This window comes from Ranitomeya variabilis, chromosome 1, assembly GCF_051348905.1.
Source record: "Ranitomeya variabilis isolate aRanVar5 chromosome 1, aRanVar5.hap1, whole genome shotgun sequence".
NCBI lineage: Eukaryota > Metazoa > Chordata > Amphibia > Anura > Dendrobatidae > Ranitomeya > Ranitomeya variabilis.
Window position 1 is genome coordinate 38,708,041 of NC_135232.1, and position 22,469 is coordinate 38,730,509.

The 22,469-nt window shown below is 41.4% G+C and overlaps 1 protein-coding gene across 1 annotated transcript; it reads left to right on the forward strand.

Annotated features, from left to right (window-relative positions):
- The first annotated feature begins 620 nt into the window (after positions 1-620).
- Positions 621-18,166, forward strand: DYNAP (dynactin associated protein). Its single transcript, XM_077282361.1, has 9 exons — positions 621-775; positions 2,410-2,655; positions 5,510-5,716; positions 5,802-6,035; positions 9,627-9,780; positions 12,893-13,002; positions 14,224-14,337; positions 16,549-16,695; positions 16,790-18,166. Exons 1-9 carry the CDS (start codon positions 683-685, stop codon positions 16,922-16,924), a joined length of 1,440 nt encoding a protein of 479 aa, XP_077138476.1. The 5' UTR covers positions 621-682; the 3' UTR covers positions 16,925-18,166.
- The last annotated feature ends 4,303 nt before the right edge of the window (positions 18,167-22,469 follow it).

A 22,469-nucleotide genomic window follows, 5' to 3' on the forward strand; every position in this document is an offset into this window, starting at 1 on the left:
GCTGCACAAGGTGGCTCTTTTAGTTTATAACGGCTGGAGGGGGTGACAGTGGCCCTTTAAGGTCTGAAACCTTGGTAAAACCTAACCGAGCACACAAATCTCCAAGGGTGCCCAAACTTTTGCATTTGCCCATTTTCCTTTTTGTAATTTTTAAAAAGTAAAAGATAAATATATATATATATATATATATATATATATATATATATATATATATATATATATATAAATATATATATATATATATATATATATATTTATATATATACACATGGTGTATATGGTGCATACACTGCACATGTCAGGCTCCTCTCCACTACACACAGGGACACTGCAGGCTTCTCTCTGGCTGATGCAGGGCTGCTCTCTCTGACCCTTCTATGTACACAGTCCTCCTGATAGCTCATGTGAAATTTCTTATGAAGTGATCAATGTTGGATTTCTTAAGTTTTCCTGTTGTGTTTTGTGACAGATTAGGAGAATGAGTCATGGGCTCTTTATTGAGGAACTGCAGCTCTGGAGGTGAGGTGACCTGCCGGCACCTCCTGCTCTGCCCCATACCTGACGCCTCTGTAGCACTTGTTTCCTTGTGCTGCAGATATATAAGGCTGTGCGGTGCCCGGAGGAGGCAGAGCTGCTGCACACAGAGCACGGGCTGCATCCGACAACTCACAGGTCCGACAACATGGACAATGCAGGGTTCGAGATGCAGGACGATGGAATTAAGAAAACATATCCCAATAAAAGTCTACAGACAATCTATCATGAATATAAGCCTGTAAGTACTTAACATATCCATCATATATCTATTTATATATTATCAATCTATTATTTATTATCTACCTATCATCTGTCTATTATCTATCTATATATCTATCTATCATCTATCTATCTATTATCTATCTATTTATCAATCACGTACCTATCTATCCATCTATTTTCACTCTATCTCCATTCTCTCCAGTTACTGCTGGAACTAATGAGGACACAACTGTAGTCAGCTATCATTCAGGTGGACTGATAAAGAAAACACAGCCAGACAGTATAATTATTCAGATCAGTACGATTTCACTGATACCAAGCATATATATATATATATATATATATATATATATATATATATATATATATATGTTTTAAAACTGAATTATGTAAAAAAAAAATTGGTTTGTGTTGTCATTTTCAGAGACTTGCAGCTTTTTATATTCCCGTAGATGGGGCTGTCTGAGGTTTTGCTTCTTACTTTTCCCGTAGATGGGGCTATGTGAGGTTTTGCTTCTTATTTTTCCCGTAGATGGGGCTGTGTGAGGTTTTGCTTCTTATTTTTCCCGTAGATGGGGCTGTGTGAGGTTTTGCTTCTTATTTTTCCCGTAGATGGGGCTGTGTGAGGTTTTGCTTTTTATTTTTCCCATAGATGGGGCTGTGTGAGGGTTTGCTTCTTATTTTTTCCATAGATGGGGCTGTGTGAGGGTTTGCTTTTTATTTTTCCCGTAGATGGGGCTGTGTGAGGGTTTGCTTCTTATTTTTCCCATAGATGGGGCTGTGTGAGGTTTTGCTTTTTATTTTTCCTGTAGATGGGGCTGTGTGAGGTTTTGCTTTTTATTTTTCCCGTAGATGGGGCTGTGTGAAGGTTTGCTTTTTATTTTTCCCGTAGATGGGCTGTGTGAGGTTTTGCTTTTTATTTTTCCCGTAGATGGGGCTGTGTGAGGGTTTGCTTTTTATTTTTCCCGTAGATGGGTCTGTGTGAGGGTTTGCTTCTTGCGTGGCACACTGAACACTTTATTGATACCGTTTTGGAATGCATTAGATGTTTTGCTCGTTTTGATCTTTTCGATCTTTTTGTTCTCTTTACAATGTTTACTATACAGGTTAATTAATTTTATCTTTAGATATCATGTTGGGAAGTGATTAAATATCACGACTCTTACTGACTGGTCACTGTACTTTCAGCAAACTTTACAGAAAACAATAGTGCAAGCAAATATAATAAACTATATAACATATCTCTCTAGAGAAATCTGTGTCTTTCTCCACTCATGAGACACTTCTCTTCTCCTCTTTATCCTGAACTCATCCTTCAATCTGAAAAATTACTACAATTCTAAGGCCAAAACAGTACAAGCAGATCTTGAAGATTTAGATCAGTGCACTATTAAAGAAAAGGAGCACAAGCTACACTTTTTGCATACGATGAGACAAGTGGGTGTGGCTTAAATGAAAAGGTGTGGCTTATCAGAAATGAGTGCATTCTAAAATGCCCAATGTAATCGAGAATTAGTCCAGAAACTGAAATACTGACCTATAAGGAAAATGTCAGGACCCTTCATACTGAGGAACAGTCAATATAATAGAAGACACAACAACTAAAGGCTCCGGCCAGGACATTATCATTTTTCTGTATTCTTCTTGCAGGAGGAAAAGAAATCTTGGTCTCTGCTGAAAATTTTCTTGGTCTGCTTCTTGGCTTGTCTCATTACCACCGCGATCGGAGTGCTGATCATATGTCTGGTGTATGTGGGTACACTTGGTCAGGGGACGTCTCAACCGGTAATGAATCCTTCTGTCTCCGGGACTGATAGACTCCCACAGAGCAACTCCACCACCACCACGCTCACCGAGCCACGGTTCTACTTCATGAATCAAGTTGGTAAAAGTAAGGTAAGGTCACAACTGGTGAGAAACAAGTCAGATAAGACATACTGATAGGGAATTTAGATTGTGAGCCCCATCGGGGACAGTGATGATAATGTGTGCAAACTGTAAAGCGCTGCGGAATATGTTAGCGCTATATAAAAATAAAGATTATTATTATTATTATAAGACTTCTGGGCTACAAAGGCCATCAGGAACCATCTTGTGAAGGCACGGTGGGAAAGGGCGGTTGTGCAATAAATGTCCAATAGATGTGTGACCCGAGAATCACACAAGAATAATTATCCCTCGTGAGACAACTGCTTTAAGACAAGTTCTACACTTCTTATCTCATCTATCGATCTATTATATATCTATCATCTATCTATTATCTATCTATCATCTATAAATTATCCATCTATTATCTATCTATTTTCTATTATCTATCTATTATCTATCTATCATCTATCTATCTTCTATCATCTATTATCTATCTATTATCTATCTATCTATCTATCTATCTATTTTCTATTATCTATCTATTATCTATCTATCATCTATCTATCTTCTATCATCTATTATCTATCTATTATCTATCTAGCAATCGTCTATCTATTATCTATCTATCTATCTATCTATCTATCTATCTATCTATCATCTATCTATCTCTTATCTATCATCTATCTATCTATTATATATCTATCATCTATCTATTATCTATCTATCTATCTATCTATCTATCTATCTATTATCTATCTATCTATCTATCTATCTATTATCTATCTATCTATCTATAATCTATCTATCTATTATCTATCTATCTATCTATCTATCTATCTATCTATCTATCTATCTATCTATCTATCTATCTATCTATCTATCATCTATTCTATACATCTGGCAAAATATCCTGTCAACGAGGGTAAAAATTGTGAAGTCTTCTATGTAACATGTCTCTTTCACCCTTTCTTCCGCTCATTTTTTTCTATCTCTCTTTCATGTTCTTTCTTTCTTTCTTTCTTTCTTTTTTTCTTTCTCTCTTTCTTTCAAGCTCTTTCTTTCTTTACCTCTTTCAAGTTGTTTCTTTCTCTCTTTCAAGTTCTTTCTTTCTCTCTTTCAAGTTTTCTCTCTTTCTTTCTTTCTTTCTCTCTTTATATTTATTTTTCTTTATTTATGTTTCTATTTTTCTTTTTCTTTATTGATTTCTCTTCGTTCTTTACTTTCTCTTACTCTTTCTTTATTTCTCTTTCTTTCCTTCTTTCTCTTTGCCTCATTTTCTTTACTTCTCTCCCTCTCTTTATTTGTATCTCTTTCTCTGCTCCTTATTCTCTTTTACTCTTTCTCTTCCCCTTCTTTGCCTCCATATATCTAGCAGTATGAGGGGGTCTATCGAGGACTTGTCTTGTGAAACATTATGTCATCACCTATGTGAACACTACCTTCTTTCTGGACATACGTTGCCCTCACACAAACCTCTGTAATGTTATTTCATGACCTTATGAAAACACTTCTGTCACCTAAATTACGTTAGCCATGTACTTATGTTTTTATAATTTCATCCACGCAGATTGCAAAAATGTACGTGTTCTGTGTTTTAGGGAGATGTCCTTACACATGTCGACTTTTATGAACTTTATAGTTTTGATGAAATAGATGAAAACATAGTCATTAAATAGTTAATAGAATAGCTTAAAATTGTAGTATCAGTGTAGCTTCTTGGATTCTTTTCCATTGATGTCTATGGAAGGTCCTATTTTTGGACTATTTAAGTATCCAGGTGGCTACAGGATTGGTCTAACGAGCTCCTCCCGGGGATATCATGTCTGGCCTTCTTTACCGATGGTGACGAATAGGGTTTATTTATCCGGTAGTGATTGTACAATATGAATACATTATTATTATGTAGGGTGTAATGTCCCTGGTGGCATCAACAATGGGACCATGACACGTTCCTCATCCACAGTGACTCCAAATCGTAAAAATACAAAAATATGTGGGGGTAAGATGAACTAGAAGCCCGGTTGCCCTTACCTTAAATCCTACAATGGATTGGTCATCAAGCATCTGGCTATTCTGTCTTGGGGATGGTGGCATGGGGTGCCAAGAACCAGTAATAGAAGATGTTTTTAGCTAAGGGTTACCTCCTTGCTCTATGTACCACCTTGATTTATACTAGCTGTAAATGTAGTGGGTCAATTACAGGCCTGGAACTTGACCTCTGGGTAGGTAGGCATGATCCTTGGGCTAGTTCCATGCCTGTCGTTGAAAGTTTACACCTTTCACAGCAAAGACGATAGGACCAAACTGTCCTTAGAGGCTCACCCTTACCATGTGTTTGGGCTAACTGCTGACTTCCCTACTCGTTGGCCCCTCTAACATCTAAATGTGAGTCAGTGGTGTCAATAAAAGGAGGAAAACTACAGTTCTAATACTCGTTTACTCTTCCCAATTCCCAGCCCCAGGAAAGATAGGTGAGGTGATACTCAGAAAGATGGTTAGGGTGATCATAAGAAAGATTGGTAATGTGACTCTTCGTCAGATGTGGGGGACCCTGAAGCAGACATGTGGTGTGATCCTCAGAAAGATGAGTGGTGTGACCCTCAGACAGATGGGGTGGGACCCTTTAGTCAAGTGGTATGACCTTCAGGCAGAGTACTGAGACCCTCACATAGATGGGTGGTGACACCCTCATATAAATGGGTGGTGAGACCCTCAGTTCATGGTTGTGGTGCTTGGGGATATTAACACGTTCACACCACTAATAGGAGACTGATCTGGGAGACTGTATTGACCTTTGTCCAAATTTCTATTTTTTGACTTTGACATTCACTACTTGTGTAATGACCGGTCATATAACATTCAGCTTCTCTCTTTTTTTAAGCTCTATGAATTTGAAGGAGGCGCTATGCAGTGGGCCCGTTACAGGGACAACCCCAAAGATTATAACAGTATACCGGAGATGCAGTTCGGTGCCAGCATCCATCAACATCAATGTAAAATGTCCTTCGGGACATTAAGGATCGTCAGTAAAGGGCTGAGGGTCCCACATTGGCACTTCAATGCCAACGAGCATGGCTTCATGGTGCAGGTGAGACTATCCTGTGTTATGATGAGGACAAGAGATTATTAGTCACTGTTTCCTCATCCATATGACGGCTTTATGCACGTTGTAGGGCAAGGCTTGGATCGGCGTAGTAGACGACGGAGGCGTTGAAGTCACCACCTACAATGTGACGGCCGGACAGGTCGTCTTCTTCCCAAAGAACACGCTACACTGGATGAAGAACGTAGGCGAGGAGGACTGTGTGTTTGCCCTCTTCTTCACTACTCACGACGAGCTCAACACTCTGGATGTGGACGACGCGTTTTTCATGACACCCGAAGACATAGCTTCAAGGTCATTAAAGGTCAGTTGTCAGATGAGACCATTAATAGGGAGCAGCAATAGTACATCTGTGCAGTATGCTTGTGACCCATATGGGACCTCCACGTGCTAATTTGTGCCCCTACTGCATGCCATTTTATGTATACCATATGGCGGCAGTATGGATATAGTGGATACATGGTATAGTAGTAGCCATATTACATTTAGGATATAATGCAGTACCCATCGACTATGATGGGCCCATACTGTACCATTTTTGTGACTATATTTTCCCCATGACATGTTATTTTTTACAGGTATTTATGGCACTACATATGGCGGCACTATAGAGCAGCCTTGCTACAGACATATGTCAATCCTGCAGTTTCCATCAGCATATGGTGTCCGCACTATAGCTCCGTGTTTTATTTTAAGCAGGTTTTCATGTCCAGGAGCACATATAAGCACCATATGGCGGCACTATAGAGCTGCTATATTAAATATGTGGTATGAACCCATGCAGTGCTGATAATACTCTGGAACCCATAATGTGCCTCTGTGTGCCTACTACACGGGATCTTTGTACACATTCACATACAGGTATAAATGGAGTGTGCGGCTGTTTTTTCTATAGACAGGTGTAAATGGAGACACCATATGGCAGCACTATGCATTCTATGGAAACCACAAACCACCTTGTAGGCTCTATAAAATTACCATATCACCATCTATCTATATAATTGTCTAAGGTCCACTTCCGTCTGTTTGTCTGTCTGTCTGTCTGTCACGGAAATCACGCGTCGCTGATTGGTCGCGGCCAGCTGGGTGTGACCAATCAGCGACAGGCACAGTCCGGACGCAAATTGGCCCCTCCCTACTCCCCTCTAGTCAGTGCCCCTCCATACTCCCCTTCAGTCAGCGCCCACATAGCGTTTTACCAGTCCGTTAAACGGACTGCATTGCACCATGGCATAACGCGGTGTACCGCAGTCCATTAAAGCTCCCATTAACCCTCTAAGTGTGACCAACTTTTTACTGTTGATGCTGCCTAGGCAGCATCAATAGTAAAAACATATAATGTTAAAAATAATAATAATAAAAAAAATCATTATATTCTCACCTTCCGGCGTCCGCGGCAGCCTTTCCCGCTCCTTCGAGCTCCGGTCCCAAGAATGCATTGCGGCAACGCCCCGTGATGACGTAGCGGTCTCGCGAGACCGCTACATGATCATGTGTTATTGCCGCAAGACATTACTGGGAACGGAGCGTCGCGAGGAGCATAGCTAAAGGCCTGGGCTGGATCTTGGGACCGCCAGAAGGTAAGTATATTACTATTTTTTATTTTACTTCTTTTTTTAACAGGGATATGGTGCCCACATTGCTATATACTACGTGGGCTGTGTTATATACTACGTGGGCTGTGTTATATACTGCGTGGGCTGTGTTACATACTGCGTGGGTTGTGCTGTATACTACGTGGCTGTGCTATATACTGCGTGGGCTGTGTTATATACTGCGTGGGCTATGTTATATACTGCGTGGGCTGTGTTATATACTATGTGGCTGTGCTATATACTACGTGGCTGCTATATACTACGTAGCTGTGCTATATACTATGTGGCTGTGCAATATACTATGTGGCTCGGCTATATACTATGTGGCTGTGCTATATACTACGTGGCTATGTTATATACTGCGTGGGCTGTGCTATATACTACGTGGCTGTGCTATATATTACGTGGCTGCTATATACTACGCGGCTGCTATATACTAAGTGGCTGTGCTATATACTACGTGGCTGTGTTATATACTATGTAGTTGTGCTATATACTACGTGCCTGTGCTATATGCTACATGGCTGTGCTATATACTACATAGCTGTGCTATATACTACGTGGGCTGTGCTATATACTACGTGGCTGCTATATACTCCATGGGCTGCGCTATATACTACGTGGCTGTGTTATATACTACGTAGCTGTGCTATATACTACGTGCCTGTGCTATATACTACGTGTCTGTGCTATATACTACGTGCCTGTGCTATATGCTACGTGGCTGTGCTATATAATACATGGCTGTGCTATATACTACGTGGGCTGTGCTATATACTACGTGCCTGTGCTATATGCTACGTGGCTGTGCTATATACTACATGGCTGTGCTATATACTACGTGGGCTGTGCTATATACTACGTGGGCTGTGCTATATACTACATGGCTGTGCTATATACTACATGGCTGTGCTATATACTACGTGGGCTGTGCTATATACTACGTGGCTGTGCTATATACTACATGGCTGTGCTATATACTACGTGGGCTGTGCTATATACTACGTGGGCTGTGAGACTCTTTCGCCCGGGGCCCTCAAAAACCTGGCCCTGGCTTCACTGATTGGTCGCGGCCGGCCGCAAACAATCAGCGACAGACGCTGTCCGGCCACGACTTGGCGCAGGATTTGAACCACTCTTCGCTAGTTGGTCACGCCCGGCTGGCTGAATCCTGTGTATTCATTGCATTATTCTGAAATCTTCATAATTAAACTACATACATATTCTAGAATACCCGATGTGTTAGAATCGGGCCACCATCTAGTGTTACTATGTGTTCCCTAATATACACCATTTTGTTGCAGGTATTTATGTACAGGTACACATGAGGGCACCATATGGCAGTACTATACAATAGCCATACTGCAGATATGTGTTGTATAGATCCATTTTGCAGTACTCATACTGATATAAACCCCATACTGTACCTATGTGTGTGATTTTATGCAAGTTTGCATGTACAGATACAGATGATGGCACCATATGGCGGTACTATAGAGTTGGTCATTCTACAGATACGTGTTGTATAGATCCATTTTGCAGTGCTCATATTGATCTAAACCCCATACTGTACCTATGTGTGTGATTTTATGTATGTTTGCATGTACAGGTACACATGATGGCACCATATAGTGGCACTATAGACCAGCTATAGTAAGTTTATGTTGTATAGATCCATAATGCAGTGCCAATCCAAAAACGTAATCCAAAATGCCCGACCTGCCTCAATAAAGGCTCAGGTTGTAGTTCTCCCCTCCCCCATGCTTTACACTGCGGCTCTGTGTGCTGAGGCAGGCTGCCGTATATAAATACAAGCTGCACATGGACAGCTATTTCCATTAGTGGAAGAAAAAAAATGTTCATTTTCATTGCTGCACGCCTTTGAGATCTGGGTCTTTTTTATGACTTTTTTTATGACGAGTGTCCTACTCTCTAGGAACTTAGCCTTGGGTCAAAAATGATCAGAGTTACATTAAGGGCTCGCTCACACGAGAGTATAATGCGGCCGAGTGCTCCCTGATGTTTTATCCCCACTGTTATACTATGCTCATCATAGAACTCTATGTGGTCCATGAAATTCATTAGCTCCGTCCTTTACCCCCAATCCAATAGGCAGTAGTCACTTTTCGGGTGGCAGTCGTGCCACCCGTTTCCTGCTGCTGCACCGGTTGCACACGTGGCAGGATTATCTGGGGGTGGAGGACAATATCTCCCAGCGCTGACTTCTGTCACATGTGCAGCTTACTTTGAAGTTACTTTGCCCAAGTTGATAATAATGTGATTTTTTTTACACTTTTCAGCCAGAAGGTGGTGTAGACTTCATCAGAACCTTCAAGAGACCGATCGCAGATCAGGCGATAAATCTCCCGAAAAACTTGGTGGAGCTGATCCAGAACGCCAGCTATGTCCAGTCCAGCGACTCCAAAGTCTGGCAGTATTTTCATGACTTGAAGGGTAAATGTTTCCTATACTTGATGTAATTGCTTCCTGTGGGTATTTTGAGGTTTGCGTCATTCTCAAAAATATAAGCAGGACAGCCATTTTTGGGTGGAGTTTTTGGCTCGAAATTGCTATGATCTTGGGCCTTACTTAAAGACTTGTGCTTTAGTTACCCTCCCCGGGACCAATGCCGAGTCTCGGCAGCAGTGCCGGTTTCTGTTGTTTGTCTGCAGCAGTGATTACCACGTTAACAGCGCTGCAGCCAATCACTGCGCTCATTGGGTATTGTCATCTTCATCAGCAGAGCTCAGCCAAATAATGGAGACTAAGGGCTGGACCCAGGAATCTGTATAACATGTTTCCAGCACAACCACATAGCCGACAGTAAGTAGGTGGATCCTTGTGGGTCACCAGCAGTCTTTGGATCAACTTGGGTTTTTGAAGAGGTAAAGGCACTTTAAAAGGGTCCTCCCAACTTGTTATGAGGGTCTCTTCCCTACACCTGATCTCATTGATCAATTGGGATCTGTGGGAATCCCTGATGGTAAGTGTTTAGTTTCCCTGCAGTGACACCGCAGGAGAAATGAAGTATTACACTATGCCCATTCATATCAATGGGTTATCTAAGCAATGCCGGACAGGACAGGTCCTCCAGAGATAGAGACCCAAGGAAAAGAGATGCGGATCCTGAACATTCCATAATTAGCTATATAAAAATACATTGTCTAAACTGGACAATCCCTTTAAATCAAACATATACTGTATATTTTGTTACCTATAACCTAATGGGTTCTTTATCCTTACACTGACTGAGGTCGGGGTCATGTGTTGTAATATTTTCTTAGCTACATTTCTTGGAATATGTGAACGTCTCCCTTTCCTTAGATGAAAAGTAGCAGATGTTGGGTCATTTCATGTAAGATTGTCTCAACTTTCAAGAAAACGCTGACACACATTTTGTGCCGGCCGTAGCGGTACAGAAAATATCCTGCACCCTCCACCCCAGAAGTGGGGGCTGATCAGCCAGCTTCTCCTTAGTTCACCTTCTTCAGGACAGACCGGGCCGTAGAGCAGCTTTGTGTCAGGTCGACCTCTTATGTCCGGCTGCTAAACAACTTTATAGAACTTTATAAACTGTGTAAGGAACGGCATTAACACAGTTTTTTATATATATTTTTGCGCTTTTTGTTTTTTTTCTCTTTTTTTCTAACTTTTTTTCTAGCTTTTTTCTAACTTTTTTTGTAACCTTTTTTAACTTTTCTAACTTTACAAACTGAGTTAGGAACAGCATTAACACAGGTTTTTTTTCTATATTTTTGCGCTTTTTGTTTTTTGTAACTTTTTTGTAACTTTTTTAACTTTTCTAACTTTATTGAACTTTAAAAACTTTGTTAGGAACGGCATTAACACAGTTTTTCTATATTTTTTTCTTCTTTGTTTCTTTTTTTAACTTTTCTAACATTAATGAACTTTATAAGCTGTGTTAGGAACTGCATTAACACAGTTTCTTTTTCTGTATTTTTGAGCTTTTTGTTTTTTCTAATGTTTCTAGCTTTTTTTTAACTTTTCTAACTTTAATGAACTTTATAAACTCTGTTAGGAACGGCAATAGCAATTTTTTTTTTATATTTTTGCGCTTTTTGTTTTTTCTAACTTTTTTTTAACTTTTCTAACTTTATAGCATTTGATAAACTGTAAGGAACGGCATTAAAACAGGTTTTTTTACATTTTTGCGCTTTTTTTTTTCTTTTTTTCTAACTTTTTTTTACTTTTCTAACTTTACTTTTTTTCCCATATTTTTGCGCTTTTTGTTTTTTTCTAACTTTTTTCTAACTTTTTTAACTTTTCTAACTTTATTGAACTTTACAAACTTTGTTAGGAACGGCATTAACACAGTTTCTCTATATATTTTTCTTTTTTTTTTTACTTTTCTAACATTAATGAACTTTCTATATTTTTTTCCCTTAACGTTTCCAACATTAATGAACTTTATAAGCTGTGTTAGGAACTGCATTAACACAGTTTTTTTTCTGTATTGCTTTTTTTCTAACTTTTTAAAACTTTTTTAACTTGATAGAACTTTATAAACTCTCCTAGGAATGGTATCAACACAGTGTTTTTTATAATTTTGCGCTTTTTGTCTATTACAAAATTTTTTCAACATTCTCTAACTTTATACAACTTTATAATCTGTGTTAGCAACGGCATTAACAGAGTTTATATATATATATATATATATATATATATATATATATATATATATATATTTATATATATATATTTATATATATATATTTGCATTTTTTGGGTTTTTTTCCTCCCCTTCTTCCAAAAGCCATAACTTTTCTATTTTGTTGTATTGCCATTTTTCAAGTTTCTACATAAAACTTTGTATTTTTTTATCTTTCGCTTGTGTGAATGATTGTTTTTCGAGCGTTCATTAGGGTATGTTTCCAAGGGGTGTGTTACATCAGGATTTGCTGCGGATTGGACGCTGCATACAGCCGCAGCATCCAATAAGCAGCGTCCAGATGTTACAGCATAGTGGAGGGGATTTTATGAAATCCCGTCTCTACTATGTGTGCATGGCTGCATCCAGCAGCCCTGCGTATCCGGACATGTGGCGCATCTTTCTAGACTGCAGCATGTCTATTTATCTTGCGGAGACCCTCCGTCTCCACAAGATAAATACCACAGTCCTATGTATAGGATGCGGTTATTCCGTCTGTGTTTTGGGCGGAGCGGGGTATCCAGGGTGTCCAAAGCGCAGCCATTCGGGCACATGGAAACATACCCTTAGGGTTGAGTTATCGCGGTGGGGTAATAGGCATCCAAAAAAGTTTATATTTAGGCCTATACAAGTTTATCCACTAATTCGATCTGGATCCCCCCCAGTGGACACCAAAACCAGTGTCGAAAATGGCCAACTTCAGAGCAGTGTTCGACTATTTACAGGTATCGCTGGACACTTCTGAAATTTTGACCCCGGGCCAATTACCCTTTTTGCCCTTATTATAGTTGAGTTGTGGTGGTATATGAAAAACATTTCTGGCATCTTTATTACTTTTATGGAACCATTTCTTGCTGATTGACTCATGTATGTATTTATACGTGTGGTCCATTTCAGGGTCTAGAAATTACCTCTACCCTGGAGGAGCCATACAATGGTCTCGTTACCGCAAAAATGGAGTTGGCCTTAGCGATAACGAGAAAGTTTACAGTGAATCCATCAATTCAGTAAGTAATACACTGCATTTTTTTTATTGGGTGGCCTAGGGGGTTAGTGATGGTAATCCTGGTAGTATTCCTGGTGATCTAGAGTGATGAAACAATTAATGCCCAGTTTAGGGTAAAAGAAGAGGGTAATAATGATGCTATCTATTATTCATGGTGGTCTAAAGGGATTATTGGTTATTATCTATTATCCAGGGAGGTCTAAGGTTACTGATGGCAATCCTGGTAACATTCCTTGTGGTCTAGAGTGATGTAACAATCAATTAATGCCTGGTGGGTACAGAAGGGGGTAATAATGATTATATCTATTATCGATGGTGGTCTCGGGATTATAGGTTAATAGCTATTAACCTGGAAGGTCTAAGGATTATTGATGGTAGTCCTATTAACTAATATTCCTGGTGGTCTAGAGCAATGTAATACCTGGTCTAGCGTAATAGAGTTATCTTTTAGCCATGGTGGCCTTGTGGAATTATTGGTAATAGTCATTATCCTGGGAGACCTAATGGTTATTGATTGTAGTCCTGGTAATATTCCTGGTGATCTGGAAAGTAGTTTTACAGGTAAATCTTGGTATTGAGTAAAGAGAAGGGGTAATAATATTACGGTATTTTTATCCATGTTAGTCTTGGGTGATTATTGGGGAGATCAATGGTTAGACATTAATCCTGGTAATATTCCTGGTGGACAAGTGTGCTGTAATAGTTAATAACTGGTCTAGGATGAAGAAAGGAGTAATAATTTTATCTCTTATCCATGGTGGCTTAGGGTGATTATTGGTTAATATCTATTATCCCGGGAGGTCTAGGGGTTAGTGATGGTAGTTCTGGTAATATTTCTGGTGGTAGAACAGGTATTAACTAGTCTAAGGCACAGAAGGCGGTAATAATATTGTTGTATTCACGGTAGTCTAGGGTGATTATTGGTTAATATCTATAGGTATCGGAGTTATTGACTGTAGTCCTGATAATACTCCTGGTGGTCTAGAGTGGTTCTGTATGCAATTCCAAGTCTCGTGTAAAAAAAAAAGGGGTGATAATAATATTTATTATTTATGGTGGTCTAGGAGAACTATGGGTTAATGTTCATTTTCCCTGGAGGTCTAGGGTGTTGATGTGGTGAAGTTTTGGCTTTGAAGGTCAATTAGAGAAGTTCTTTCTCCTCTTTATGCCAATTCCGTAAATTATTTGAGGACTTTTGAGAACATGTCTTTTTCTCTTCCAGCATGCTGACACGATTACCCTGGCTACCCTCCTAATAAAGTCAAACGGTCTGAGGCAGCCACATTTCCATTTCAACGCAAACGAGATGGGATACGTCATCAGCGGATGTGGCCATGTAAGTGTCCATGCAGGAGATCGGGACAGTGGCCACCAGGACCATTCATCTGCACTAATGGCTGCACATATCGGGATTGCTCCTTTTATCGATATGTGTGATACTATACAACATGCGAGAGCTATATACATTTTAAGGCAGCGATATATTTGCCTAAAGTACCTATAGAGAGATACAGGGCCACAGTACTATCTGTTCCTGCATTATTTACTAGAAGGAACAGGGAGGCAATGTTATGAGGAGCAACATATTTTACAGGTAAAGAGAGGATGGCAGTACTATCTGCACCCACATCATTTACAGGTAGCCGGAGAGACACAGTACTGTCTGTGTCTACATCATGTACAGAGAGAGACAAGGAGATGGTTGTATCTGTGCCTTTATAAGACAAGGAGGCAGTACTAACTCATTTACAGTGAAAGACAAGGAGATAGTGGTATCTATGCCTATATAACTTACAGGAAAGAGCAGTACTGTCTGTGTCTACATCATGTACAGAGAGAGACAAGGAGATGGTTGTATCTGTGCCTATATAAGACAAGGAGGCAGTACTAACACATTTACAGTGAAAGACAAGGAGATAGCAGTATCTATGCCTATATAACTTACAGGAAAGAGCAGTACTGTCTGTGTCTACATCATGTACAGAGAGAGACAAGGAGATGGTTGTATCTGTGCCTATATAAGACAAGGAGGCAGTACTAACACATTTACAGTGAAAGACAAGGAGATAGCAGTATCTATGCCTATATAACTTACAGGAAAGAGCAGTACTGTCTGTGTCTACATCATGTACAGAGAGAGACAAGGAGATGGTTGTATCTGTGCCTTTATAAGACAGGGAGGCAGTACTAACACATTTACAGTGAAAGACAAGGAGATAGTGGTATCTATGCCTAAATAACGTATAGGAGAGAGAGGGAGACAGTACTGTCTGTACATAGACAATTTACAAGGAGAGACAAGGAGATGGTTGTATCTGTGCCTATATAATTTATATGAGAGACAGGATGGCAGTAATAAATCATTTACAGAGAAAAACAAGGCGATAGTGGTATCTATGCCTATATAACTTACAGGAAAGAGAGGGAGACAGTACTGTCTGTACATAGACAGTTTACAAGAAGAGACAAGGAGATGGTTGTATCTGTGCCTATATAATTTATACGAGAGACAGGATGGCAGTAATAAATCATTTACAGAGAAAAACAAGGCGATAGTGGTATCTATGCCTATATAACTTACAGGAAAGAGAGAGGGGCAGTATTGTCTATACATAGACCATTTACAAGGAGAGACAAGGAGATGGTTGTATCTGTGCCTATATAATTTATACGAGAGACAGAAAGGCAGCAATTAATCATTAACAGAGAAAGACAAGGAGATAGTGATATCTATGCCTATATAATTTACAGGAAAGAGAGGGAGACAGTACTGTCTGTACATAGAGAGTTTACAAGGAGAGACAAGGAGATGGTTGTATCTGTGCCTATATAATTTATACGAGAGACAGGATGGCAGTAATAAATCATTTACAGAGAAAAACAAGGCAATAGTGGTATCTATGCCTATATAACTTACAGGAAAGATAGAGGGGCAGTACTGTCTGCACATAGACCATTTACAAGGAGAGACGAGGAGATGGTTGTATCTGTGCCTATATAATTACATATATATATATATATATATAATTACAGGAGAGACAGGGACGCAGTACTATCTGTGCTTACATAATTTAAAGACAGCGACATAGTGGTAAATGTTGGCATATTATTTACAAGGAGGTAATACCATTTCTAGTTTCAGTTATGGGGTAATAGTAATATCTGTGCCTATTCATTTACAAGGATAGACAAAGGGGCGATACTATCTGCACCTACTGTAAATCTTTTACAGAAAGACCATAATGGGGGTACTACCTGTACCTATTTTATCTACAGAAAGAAGCCGTAAGGCAATATTATCTACAAATAATTTCCATAGAGAGAAAGGAAGGCAGCACTATCTGTGCCTACATTATTTAAAGAGACAGTACTATCATTTACAGGGAAAACCAGGAAGGCAAGATTGTCTCTACCAACATTAGTTACAGTAAGAAGCAGGGAGGCAGTACTATCTGTACTTACATCATTAACATGGAGAGACAAGGAAGCAGTACTACCTGTGCCTGTTTCATTTATAGGCTATCTATATATGTTTTTTATTTGCCAGATTGGAATAGTTGGAGACAGACCCGTCCCGGAATTCCCAGTTGATGTCGGTGATGTGTTTTTCTTCCCAATTGGATCTCAGCATTACATCAAAAGCTCGTGCGTTGAGGATTTATTTTTGATTCTGGCCTTCAGTACCGGAAACCAGGTGCGATGTTGTAATTACTATTTTTCTGTTTTTTATGATTTTTTGCCTGCTACCTTTATATGACCTTCTAAACAAATTTATGCATTTTTGGCAGCTGGAAACACTGGATATGGATGACTATTTCCATGCCACATCCGACCACATCCTCGCACAGTTATTCTTAAAGAAACAGAGTGAATTTAAGAAGATTCCAACGTTTAAGGAGGATCAAGCTGTGAATATACCATAAGCCCCATTATCCATCACCCAGACCGTTACCGGTACATGGTCGGTCAAGTACTGGTAAAGGCTGACTACATGGACTCTATCCTTTGTATATAAATCACCCTTATGATGTTGGACACGCTGAGCCAATTATATCAGTGCAAAGATTTTTCTCAATTACTTTTATAGACAGGTCATATTTTTATATTTTGGAAAAGTTACAATGGATTTTACCCAGAAGACGTGAATTGTAAAGCATAATAGAGCAAATGTAGTGTATTTTATAGAGTCACATCAGAAAGTCACTAGGTATCAGCAGCTCCCACCATGCAATACTACATTTGGCCAGCAGTGGCCGCTATAGGGAAAACGTACAGCTGGTAGCAAATGATCAGACGATCAATGGAACGATTTCAATTTAAAAATGTGTTTTCTTTCCAGTTTTTCAGCATGTAAGTGACTTTCTCAGGATCAGGGTCTCAATACAGAGGTACTGGAAAGAAAGTAAGCAGAAACCATGAAAATGAGAATCCATACTTGCCCACAGGCCCAATTTAGACTAGTACCTGAACCTAAAGAGGATTTTTTCTAATCCACCATACGGTTCAGGAGATATTGGCCTTTGTATTTAGCACTACTTTTTATGGTTTTTATTAACGGGGCTTGACTCACAGGGTTATAAGGCATGGCTGCCTTAAAGATACGCCCCAGAGGATCCTGAGAGCGTGGCACCCTTGGTAAAGACCATAAAAATTAACACTAAATAGAAAAAGCTCATATCTGTGGAATCATAAGGAAGCAGTGTGAAAAAAATTTGTAAAAAAATTGGTCACTTTTGACCTGATGACAGGTCCCTATTTATTTGTCCCTATTTGGGCAAGAATGGAGAGTCGATAGTTTGTACATGGAGAAAATAGTTATAAAAAAAAAAGTCAAAATCAGGGCAATAAACACTTTTCTAAGCTGTGGAAAATGTAGTACATGTAAAAAAAATTGAAAGCTCCTTGTGGGCCGGCTCTCTGCTAATGTATACCATCTAGAGCGGGAGGTGTTGCCCATAGTTACCAATCAGAATACAGATACAAAGCAGTAATCTAATTGGCTGCTAACAGTTCTTCATACATGAGGACCATTGTATCTAGTCTATACTGTGATCCCATATTTTTATGTGATTGTTATGTATTTTACTATGTAAATTGCTGAGAATTATGATTTTATATATAACATTTCACAAATAATATATAATAAAATTTATATTTGCAGCCTAGAGTGGATATTGGTTATATTCTGTGCGCTTTTTTGCTTTTGTGGGAAAGGATCCTGATCTCATGTGGGTATGGGTGTAGGTATGGATGGACATCAGGTCCTGTCTCTAACCAAAATAAACTGTATTAATCAGTGTAACTATCCACCTCAAAAAGCGCTACAACATGGGAGCATGAACACGTCGCATGGAGCAAATCCGCATTGTGTGCTCTGCATCTCAAGGGAGACATCACGCACAGTGTAGGAAAGACTATGTACAACATGAAAGGATGAGGGGAAGGGGCCCAACAATAGGGAAGGGGAGAGTGGAGATCCTTAGCCAGACCTAAGTCACCCTGTCTGCCCTAAACATCCCTACATAGGTTCTGCACCTATCGCCGAGCAGGAACCTAATCCCTGCCTGACCCTGGCAATAAGCCCTACTTAGGAAAGGATGGGGTATGCACTAGTCAATCCCCACTATCACTAAAAACAGATGGGATAGACAAATTAGGGGAACACTTATCTTGAGTAGCTTCAGAGAGAAAGACAGACATCCTCCAGCAACACCAAAGAGGAAGATAGCCGACTGCAATAGCTTCAATCCTCAACAGGGGAAAATGGAAATATCACCGTTGATTCCAAGCAGCAGGCTGGGCGGCTATAAACACCCAGGTCCAGCTGTGTTAATTAGAGCTGGAGAAAGGTTTCCACTGGGTCAATGAGTCAGAAGGGTTATGAAGGTGTTGGCCAAACGCAGAGACCTTCTGCAGCTGGATGCAGTGCAACTGTCTGCAGCTTCTGACATACCCGTGACAGGAGAATCTCGATTCCCAATATTATGCAAAAATAGTGGTGTCTTATAAACCTTGTGTATCCGATATAGGTAAAGCACACGATAACCCTCACAAAGGGAACGCTGGGGTGCCCTATCAAGTATCCAGTGCTCTTCCTTTATAAGGTCACTTACTGGGCTGCTTGCTGCAGCTATGATACTATCATTTGCAAACACGTGTGCCAGGGTGTTTGCCCCTCATCAGTGCAAAGCAAGCTGGGCAGGAGGCCTGGGCAGGTTCAAGGTGGGTAGCGCCGCACTGATGTAAGGAGTCGTTAATGTCATACAATGCTCCTCTGGGAATTTAACCCCTTCTCAACATTGTAACGTACCATGTTCGATGCCGACTCAGGAGCTGGAGCTGAGCCTTTATAATAGCAGGCAGACGCTGGCCGTATTACACAGCCATTATCTGCCTCTAACAGCTCCGTCTGCTGCTGTTAACCCCTTAAACTGCACTGCGTCATTTACAGACCTGGCCTGGAAGGTAGCGCCATTTTCCCCCCTTAAAAACAAAGAAATTAATTATTATTTTTTTCAATTAAACATATTCAGCATCACCGCATCTATAAAAGTCCTATCAAAATATTAAATTAATTAACCCATACAATTTTTGGTTGCTGCAACTGTGTCAAAAAATGCAATAAGGTATGAAAACATCATACCCACCCCAAAATAATATCAATAAAAAGTCATACAACTTTGGAATGGCTGAAATCATCCTGATCTGAAGACACACGGCATCGGGCCATTATATATAACACAAAGAACGGCGCACAAATAAAACCCACAAAAACAACGGTGGAATTGTGTTTTCGTTATTTTTTTTCCACCATTTTACCCTATTTGGATTTTTTTCCTCAGATTTTTTTTAAAGACATTTTATGATAAAATGAACGGTGTCATTCAGAAAAATGTAACTCGCCCTACAACAAAACGAAATTGCAAAAAGGGAAAAGCAAAGGGTTAAAGAGGTTTTCCCACTACTACTAATTAAGTATGAAAGCAAAGGCTTCAGTGAAAAAGAACAGGAACTCTGGTGCCACATATTGGAGGTAATAATCAATGACAACCCTTTAAATAGCTTATGATAGGAAGCCAAGCCAGAAACTTGTTTGGGTTTTTTTGCCTCTCATCAGTTCAAAGCAAGAGAACTGGTTGGCTGGGTGAGAGGCCTCTGACAGGGGGTCCTATATAAATCCCTAGAGGAGCATTGCACAGCCTATCAAGTCTCCCTACATCCACTTGCTGCTCTTCCCACAGCTAGAACCATTACCATGTATCAAAGGATCACCTGCTTAACCCTTTTATGACAATGGGCATAATAGTACGCCGATGTCAGACACCCCCTGTTTGGTGCGGGCTCTGGCGCTGAGCCCACATCTTTCCAGGCACATGACAGCTGATCTATATGCAGCGCCCCAGAGTCCTGGTCGTTGCAGTATTGTCGCTCTTCCACCAGGGGGAGTGCATGGTACGTCTGATGGCACTAAAGGAGTTCACCTGACCAGGTATCACAGTCACATATTACACTTCACACTCCGGCCACCAGGGGGAGCAAAAGGTCCTATCTATTAGGCCACTCCTCACACACCGGTAAAACTGGGGGTTGGATAGGAAGTTAGAGAGAAAGCTACCTGGGTGAGACCCAGAGAAGACCTGTCCGGCAGACAGGGGGAGAAGGAGGAACATCTGAGCTGCAGACAGAGGTCCCTGTCAGGGGTGGGATCCTGGCAGAGACATAGCAAGAGATAGAACGTTACGGAGCTGCGCCTGCACCTCATTGCGGACGCATCCTAAGAAAGGACAAGAAGCAAAGTATATTGTGGAGAAGTGAGAAACGAGATCACAGCACAAGGAGATAATACCAGGAGGAGTTCTGCCTTAAGATCGTGGCAACATCCCTCTGAGGCGCATAGCCGGTGGCCGGAACACCGAGGGAGTAATAGGCTCTACGCATTACTTCAAACTACGGCAGGACAGTTAATTCCAAGTTGGCTGCCCAACCTTTAACCCAATGAAGACAACGGAGGCAAATTGTGGGAGAGGGGCGTCTCTAGGGTCCCTATAAAATAGCTCCAGGCCTACCCCGTCATACGGGTCGTCCTATCCATATCATCTGGGGGACGGAGAGAGAGAATATCAGAAACATACACGACAGTTGTGAGGACTATCCCGTGGTGCTCAGCAGGGAAGTACTACATCACCCAGGCGCTAGTAGGAAGGCTACTGATTTCCACCTGCAAAGGGAACTCTGGATGTGCCTTCGCACCGGCCGTTCTCAGCCAGCCCTGTTAGCAGTGCTCTGGATTGTGGACGCTGAAGTCTACAGTAAAAGGTAAAGAGACCGCAACCCTGTGTCCTCGTTATGTACTGCGACCTACACCGTCATCATCTACCTTACTGGGAAGCCCTGGGGACATACTTCACCTGTGGGAAGGTATTCCATCTAGCTGCTATCACATCACCCCAGCGGACCCCTATGCAGCGTCGGTCACCCTGACCAAATACCACAGGTGGCGTCACGAACACTTGACAAACTGCACCTTTATTTGGACGTCCCTCAGTAGGGCCACGGACCGGGTCAGGCCACCGGGACATCCCCAGAACCGTGACAGAGGGACCCGGTACCGAGTACCCCACTGCCCTGCGCCTTGGGGCGATCCAAATCTTGGCATCACGAACAGGATCTACTTAAGCCTGAAAAATCGGGTCATGTGTGCCTTGGAACTGTGTCTGAATTGTGCTTGAACTGTGATTTATTGCAAAGACTGTGTATTGCAATTTGCCGCCAAAAATTCCCGCCAAAACCGTCGCCATTACAGCGCCACGAGGAGCGCAGGAGAAGAAGAAGGGCGTGGATTTGTGGGCGTGAACGAATTGAGAAGCGCGAAGAAAAATGGCCGCCCAGTCTAAATATTTCTGTATTCTGAGGACTTGTCCGTCAGCAGCTGAGACCCGCCTCCTGATCCTCTATGGCGGGCGGAGACCGAAGAAACGAAACTATGACTCAGAGGGAATGGAGCCGACGACCAGAGGGGACCTCCGAAAAAGAGTGGCCCCGCACAGACCCCCGTCACCGGAGGATTACTCCGACATGCCAGCGCTGGAGAGCCTGGACCCCTTGGAGCTGCCTATGGAGAACGCGCTGCCTGCGCGACCACCGGCCCTGGCACTTTCCTCAGAGGAGTGGAGGGGTGTCGAGAGAGTCGCCACGAGTGCAGGTACCCGGTGCTGTGGCGTCTCGGGAGCCCGCATCCCTCCCTCACCTGCCTCGCTCACCGCCGAGACCGCTGGAGCCCCGGCGTCTTCACCGCCCGACCCCAGACCACCGGGGGACCTGACCTCGGACCCTTCCCCTGGGGAGAGTACCGGAACCACCTGATCGCCGAGTATCAGCGGGAAGTGGAGCGGGAGGCTCGAGGCGAGTTGCTGGATGGCTCCTTGCCGAAGTGGGGTGTCATGATCGTCTACCAGCCCCAGAGAGGAA